The sequence below is a fragment of the Portunus trituberculatus genome, chromosome 41 (genome assembly GCF_017591435.1).
Source record: "Portunus trituberculatus isolate SZX2019 chromosome 41, ASM1759143v1, whole genome shotgun sequence".
Lineage (NCBI taxonomy): Eukaryota > Metazoa > Arthropoda > Malacostraca > Decapoda > Portunidae > Portunus > Portunus trituberculatus.
This window is the reverse complement of record NC_059295.1, coordinates 27,853,228-27,860,727: the sequence shown is the minus strand read 5'-3', so window position 1 is coordinate 27,860,727 and position 7,500 is coordinate 27,853,228. Positions and strand designations below refer to the sequence as shown.

Genomic DNA, 7,500 nt, shown 5'->3' with positions numbered 1-7,500 from the left:
AGTGGAGATGGTGAAGTACGGAAGGGTTTGAGAATACGAGCCTATAATGTATTTTATCTGTCATCTTGTCTTTATTTTCAACAAGTATAAGTTTGTTTGTTTTTTCTTATTTCATTCTTTTTTCTTTCGTTTTTAACCTTTAACTGTAATGTCCTCTTACCGTCATAAGGTTGTGGCCTCGTGTAAATCTGGATCACAGTTCTGAAAGGTTACACTTACAACCAAATGATTTATTGGACATTTAGTAAAGTTTCTCAATGTTCTTAATTTGATTATCGAAGAACAGAACTGCCAAGGATAACAAGAATGAAGATGTGTGTCAGTATTAGTTGAGTTGTGAACATTCATTGCACTGGATTGGCAGCAGAACAGTTATATATTTATGCTTTATTGAACACTGGAACATTGCATCGTCATTAGAACAGCTCCGGCAAGGGTACTCGTGACCGCCTGGGCTGGTTTTCCTCCTTCAGGGGTTGCATGGCCAGCGTACTTCACCTGGGAATACCTGAGGAAGGTAAACTGTGGCTACCCGGATGTACCAGCCAGCTCGGGGTGAAAGAGAAGGTTTAAGGTTCTTACTCAGCACACTTTCCAGAACACGGACGCCCGGTAGTCTGGTGTACTGTGCCTAGGGTCAAGTGAAACCTCCATAGATCTTACGTATATGACAAGGCCTTCATATTTACCTCTACACCAACATTTTGTGAAGCATTTGTAACCTTATACGTGACTCAAGGACGGTGTTTGTTTGAGAAGCCTAGAGAAGCCTGTGGTGATGAGGTTTGTGAGCTGTTGAGAGAGATGGAGTACGTGGTGGTGTTATGTGTGTGCAAATGATAGGAATGCAAAGAAGAGGAAGAACATAAGGAACATAAGAAAAGAGGCTATCAGGCATACACGTGGCAGTCCTTGTATGAAAAAATCTACCTAATGCCATCTATTAACCCCATCCATAAATTAATCCATTTTTTAAAGCTCCTAAGTGACTCACCTCTAACAACACTTGACAAGACTTAATATAAGGTGGAAAAACTGCATAAAAGAAAAGACGAAGGATAAAATAATTGAAAGAATGACAAGAGGCAGAGACACTTAGGAAAGACTCATTCAAAACAGCGATCCTGAATATTGTGATAAGCCGAGAAGTGAAAGAAGAGCGTGGTAATGGTTTAGGCGTGGTCGCACCGTGAGAAGACAAGGTCAGGGAGTCAAGGGTAGCTCAGGGTCACGCACGTCACTGGCTGATGGGAACGTATAGTAATGGGCGGGGCTGCTTTAATGACCTACCTTTCACCTTGCCAGCTGAAGCACGTTACGTTATCTCCACTGCAGGAACTGAACCAAGAAGTGTTTGTGTAACTTTGTATCACTAGTCATAATTTTCCTCACTGTAACACATCTTTTATATTTTTTTAACCTTTTCAGTACCATGAAGGGTTTTCATATCCATTCTACTTACTATTTTGTAATTTTATACAGCTTCAGAAACTTACGTGGGGATCAAGATAGTGAGGACTCCGGCTATTAATCTTCTGACCTCCATAGACCTTTCCTAATGTAAAATAAAATCATTCAATCATACCCAGAACTAAAGGTAAACATGCATCTCAGTACTGAAGGGGTTAATTAACTCTTGACTTATATTGGCCAGAAGAAGACAAAAATCTAAGGAAAAAAAAAAAAACCTATTGAAGCTCCATTCCATACGCAAAGGAGCATTTTGGCATTCTTATTCATCCCTCTCAGCTGTGTGTGTGTGTGTGTGTGTGTGTGTTTCACTGTTTGATCTGTTACCCTACGGAACGAGCTCAGAGCTCATTATTTCCGATCTTCGGATAGGCCTGACCAGGCACACACCACACACCGGGACAACAAGGTCACAACTCCTCGATTTACATCCCGTATCTACTCACTGCTAGGTGAACAGGTTCTACACGTGAAAGGAGACACCCAAATATCTCCACCCAGCCGGGGAATCGAACCCCGGTCCTCTGGCTTGTGAAGCCAGCGCTCTAACCACTGAGCTACAGGGTGTGTGTTAGTGTGTGTGGTCATGTCTCCGCGTCATGCCCAAGTCGTGCTTAGTATATCATCCTTATCTTGCCTTGTCTTGCATCAGCCTGACTCGCCCAATTATTACCAGTTTACACCTCATGTTGCCACTCCTTCACCGGATCATCAACATTCAGCTGACCATTGCCGTAGTTTATTGACAGTAGTAGTAGTAGTAGTAATAGTAGTAGTACATTTAGTCATAGTAGTAGTAGTAGTAGTAGTAGCAGTAGCAGTAGCAGTAATAGTATACATTTCATGGAGAGTGAGTCATTGTTTTTCGCAAATATCTTTCAAACTAATGAATTAATGACACTGTGTACAAGACACCTTCCGCTAATTTTCGGTCATACTAAGCAATGCCAAATGATGTTAGTAAAAGCGTTTACTCGAGATATACGGTGTGCCGAGCCTCGCCAACTTATCCATAGGAACGTCTACAATCCCCCATCCCATTCCTCCCTACGTTCCTCTCTCCCGCTCGCTTCCCCCCTCCTCCTCCCACTCTCCCGTTATCTTTCCCCCTCCACGTTCGATTGTGTACGTTAGTTCTGGCGACTCATGTGACTTCGGCTTTAAACGTCAAGAGTAAACGCTTTTACTAACACCATTTGGCAATGCTTAGTATGACCAAAAATTAGCGGAAGGTGTCTTGTACACAGTGTCAAAGTACCATTCCGATCAATTCATTAGTTTGAAAGATATTCACGAAAACAATGACTCACTCTCCGTGAAATGCGTAGTATGTTTCCAGTGAAGGTCGATTAGCAAGTGGTCTTATCATAGGACGCAATGAAACACATATGCTGAGATAAACCTTCTTCTATTTGACACATCACAGAGGAGACCACAGAAATAGTATAGTTTATGTACACTGACTCGTTTTCTGTCCCCATCATAGAAAAACAAATATTTTATGACTAACTTAAATAGAAATAAAAAAAAAAAAGAGCGGAAGGGCCACAGTAATTTGAGATTGATTAAGTAGATGATAGATGAATTGTTGACGCTGGCTTAGAAGTGTACGAAAATATATATATAATGAATTATATATATATTTAGTCTGAGAAAGTGTCAGTAATTGATTGGAAGAAGAAAGACATCACAGGTGACGTAATAATAACTAGAAAATAATAAAAAAAATATTAATAAAAAGAGTAAAATAAATAATAATGAAAATATGAAAATAAGATCAATATAATAAGATGAATCAAGCAAATTAATTTTTCCTGACATAATAGAGAGAGAGAGAGAGAGAGAGAGAGAGAGAGAGAGAGAGAGATAACAACACCCTGAACACTCACGATGTATTGACAAACTTAGAAACACAAGCCAGAACAAGAAAGACAAAAACAATAAGTAAATGTGATTGGTGACTGACGTGGATAAAATAACGTGATTTGGTGATTGGCTTGGATGAAATAACGTAATTGGTGACTGACGGATAATAAAAATAATAAGGAGCCAGAGCAAGAAAGGAAATAATAATAAATAAACTTGATTGGTGACTTTCTTGGATAAAAAGGAAAAAAAAAAAGGAAATAATGGTAAGTAAACGTGATTGGTGATTCACTTGGATAAAAAGAAAAAAAAAAGGGAAATAATGGTAAATAAATGTGATTGGTGACTGACGTGATAAAATAAACCCCAAGAAAGGAAAGAAAATAATGGTGAATAAACGTGATTGGTGACTGACTTGGATGAAAATAAGAAAAACTGAACAAGAAAGATAAAAACAGTATATAAAAAGTGATTGGTGACTGACTTAAATAAAAAAAAAAGGAAGGAAATAATGGTGAATAGATGGGATTGGTGATTGACGAATAAAAAAATAAGGAAGGAAATAATGGTGAATAGATGGGATTGGTGACTAACGAATAAAAAAATAAGGAAGAAAATAATGGTGAATAAATGGGATTGGTGACTGACATGAATAAAAATAATGAAGGAAATAATGGTGAATAATTGGGATTGGTGACTGACATGAATAAAAAAAAGAGGAAATAATGGTGAATAATTGGGATTGGTGACTGACTTGGATGAATTAAAGAACCAAAAAAAAAAAGAAAGAAGAGAAGCAATAAAATAACATGATTGGTGATTGATTTGGATTTGAAAAAGGAGAAGCAAAATAAAAGGAAATAATGGTGAATAAAAGTGATTGGTGACTGACTAGGGTATAATAATGAAGGTCGATTTTTGTTGTTGTTATTGTTGTTGTTGTTGTTTGTTTGTTTGTTTGTTTGTTGATGAGTTAGTGAGGTGATAAAACTAACACTCAGTACATTATCTAAATTATTAAATGTGAGAATATCATCACCATCACCATCACCTTCACTATCATTGTCATCACTGCGATCCACATTGTCACCACCAATATCATCACCATCCTCTTTACATATACAGTTTTAATAATACCATCACCATTATTGTTATCACCATCATCATCGTCGTCATCACTATCACCATTAGTATCATCACCATCACTGCCACATCATCACCATTACCAAAATTACTACTGTCACTATCGCTGTCACCATTGTTTACTTCATCACCACCACACACACACTCACACACACACACACACACACACACACACACACACACACACACACACACACACACACACACACACACACACACACACACACACACACACACACACACACACACACACATGGAAGTCTTTTAAACTGAAAACTCTTTCCCTATTATGAACCAAAATTTATTCCTGCTCTAGTTGTTGTTGTTGTTGTTGTTGTTGTTGTCGTCGTTGTAGTTGTCCTTGTCCTCGTCCTCCTCCTCCTCCTCCTCCTCCTCCTCCTTCTCCTCCTCCTCCTCCTCCTCCTCCTCCTCCTCCTCCTCCTCCTCCTCCTCCTTCTCCTTAAACAATAGTCTTAATTATGCACCTGTGGAATGAAGGCACTGGGTTCTAGATTTCATATTTACACTTTTTCCTCCTCCTCCTCCTCCTTCTCTTTCTTCTTCCTTCTCCTTCTCCTTCTCCTTCTCCTTCTCCTTCTCCTTCTCCTCCTCCTCCTCCTCCTCCTCCTCCTCCTCCTCCTCCTCCTCCTCCTCCTGCTGCTGCCCGGCCTCCTTACCCCTCCTCGCAGTCGTCTCCCTGAATGATGCAGTTGATCCAGGTCAGGAACTTGGAGACCCTTGTGTACACTCCAGGCTTGCCTATCTCAGCGCACTTGTACCCGTAGGAGGTGACGCCGACCACTGTCCACCGCCCGTCCGCCTGCACCAGCACAGATAGATAGGTAGATTGGTTGATGGATAGACACATATAGACAGAAAGACACACGGAAGGATTGCATGTCATAAACTTCAATATAATTCGTGTGTCATTTGTCGTATATGTATAAGCTTGAATATTCTTGATGTATATAACTTAATTCCTTCAGTACTGAAACATGTTTCTACTTTAAGTTTTGGAAGTGATTAGACGGTTTTATAGACATTAGGAAGGGTCTATGGAGGTCAGAAGATTATTAGCCACAATCTTCACTATTTTAATCCCCACATAAGTTTCTGAAGCTGTTTAAAATCACCAAATAGTAAGCAGAATGAATGTCATGGTACTGAAGGGGTTAAGGGAAGACGTGCAGTTTATTGTTGGTACATATATCTTGAAGCTCTGAAAGACTCACTAGGCTCTTGTATGTCACAGATCCTCCCTTTCCTCAGTTCCTTCTTTACTGTCCATCACTCCTCTCTTTCTCCCTTATCCATCTTCTCTGTCATCTCCCCTTCTTGTATGTGACAGATCCTCAGTTCTCCCTTCTCACTGCCCATCACCCCTCTCCTCTCTCTCACCCCTCTCCTCTCCCTCACCCTTCCTCTGTGTCACTTCCCCTCTCCCTCCCTTCCCCTGACCTTGAGCAGCAGTGGCCCTCCAGAGTCGCCGCTACAGGTGTCCTTGCCGGGTCTTGAGGCGCACAGCTGGGAGTTGAGCAGCACGTGACTACTCATCAAGTTCCTCCACACGTCCTGGCACTCCACGTTGTTCCATGCCGTCAGGTCTACCTCCTGCAGCACGATAGGCAAGTCCGCATCGGGGTCATTGTAGTCCATCAGCCCCCATCCCGTAGCTGCCGACAACGCGCATGCCTATATCAGCGCTCACACACACACACACACACACACACACACACACACACACACACACACACACACACACACACACACACACACACACACACACACACACACACACACAGAGTACAAACATTTTCAGAAAAGAAGTAAGTACTATAATCAAAGCCGCTACAAAAATTTCTGTATAGGTAATCAACAACCTACATGGAACAGCACGTGGATGTACGGAAAATGGCCTGGAATGTTGAATTTGGAGGTGTGGAAGGGCAAGGCGGCACTCACCAGTGAGCGTGGCCCCCTCCAGGTTGCGGTCGGCGGTGGGGAGGCAGGCGGGGCGAATGTAGTGCGTGAAGGTGACGGGGCTGTTGAGGGTGACCACTGCCAGGTCGTTGTGGATGGTGTCCGGGCTGTACTCAGGGTGCATCTTGTAGGTGGAAGTCAGGAACCACATCCAGGGAGCCGAGCCGCCCACCATGGTTCGGTGAACGTTCCCCAGACCAACCTGCCCCGCGAACACTGTCTTTAGGCTCACTATTTTTAACCTTTTCACGGCTTGTTAGTTTCTACCCTTCAGTAATCATAATATTTTAACCCTTAGGCGTTCCTGACGACTGTTATCAAGAATCAGAAAGATAATCACTTGCGTTTTTATAGGTATTTTCTCCATTAAAGGCACAGAATATTTCTTAAACTTAAATTTGACATAATAAATAACACCCTTGAAAGCTCTTACAATCTTCACCACTAGCGTTGAAAAGTCGCGATGAAGTATCAAAACGCTTGAGAACACCAATCTTAATTTTGCCATTGGTGTAAATTAAGAGGGAATTTGAAGTTCTGTAAATGGCATGAGGGATGTAACACAGCTGGCATGAGTCATTAATCAGGATACGATAAGAAATATTGCATTTAAGCATGATACACTTTAATTTAAAGGAAAGATAGGAAGAATAAACTTGTCAAAATATTAGATCAAAGAAATTGACTCACTAATCGATAGAAATCATCTTTTGAGACCAACGAAGGCAAAGGCGACTTGCGATAACACGAGGAGGAGGAGGAGGAGGAGGAGGAGGAGGAGGAGGAGGAGTAGGAGGAGGATGGTGGAGGAGGATGATTACCTTGATTTTCTCCACATTGTCTCCATAGAAGCAGTGGGCGGCGGAGAGGACGTGGGAGCTGGTGATGAGTGTGCCGCCACAGCTGAAACTGATGTCCCCAGCCTGCATGATGAGGAACGCCATCCACGGGTACTCTCCCTGCGTGGTTGTGGAGAGGGGTGAGTGTTTCAGTTAATAGGGATTTGAAGTTTATGGAATATCGTTGAAGACAGAGCAAGTA

At 41.7% G+C, this 7,500-nt stretch overlaps 2 protein-coding genes across 3 annotated transcripts in view; one reads left to right on the top strand and one right to left on the bottom strand.

The window, feature by feature from the left end:
- Positions 1-7,500, top strand: part of LOC123516867 — a 130,325-nt gene that overhangs the window by 109,222 nt on the left and 13,603 nt on the right. Inside the window, exon 1 of one of the 2 annotated variants that reach the window (XM_045276578.1) lies at positions 7,313-7,438. The exons of the other annotated variant lie outside the window; for it this stretch is intronic. The gene's annotated coding sequence lies outside the window, so the exon portion shown is untranslated. Of the gene's footprint in view, positions 1-7,312; positions 7,439-7,500 lie in introns of those variants that run through there. 2 annotated transcript variants of the gene reach the window in all.
- Positions 5,140-7,500, bottom strand: part of LOC123516863 (serine protease 42-like) — a 7,485-nt gene continuing 5,124 nt past the window's right edge. The window contains exons 5-8 of the mRNA XM_045276573.1: positions 7,281-7,418; positions 6,442-6,661; positions 5,938-6,152; positions 5,140-5,299 (exon numbers count right to left, since the gene is read on the bottom strand). Of these exons, the coding sequence (XP_045132508.1) occupies positions 5,153-5,299; positions 5,938-6,152; positions 6,442-6,661; positions 7,281-7,418 (720 nt within the window). The 3' untranslated portion in view covers positions 5,140-5,152. The remainder of the gene's footprint in view (positions 5,300-5,937; positions 6,153-6,441; positions 6,662-7,280; positions 7,419-7,500) is intronic.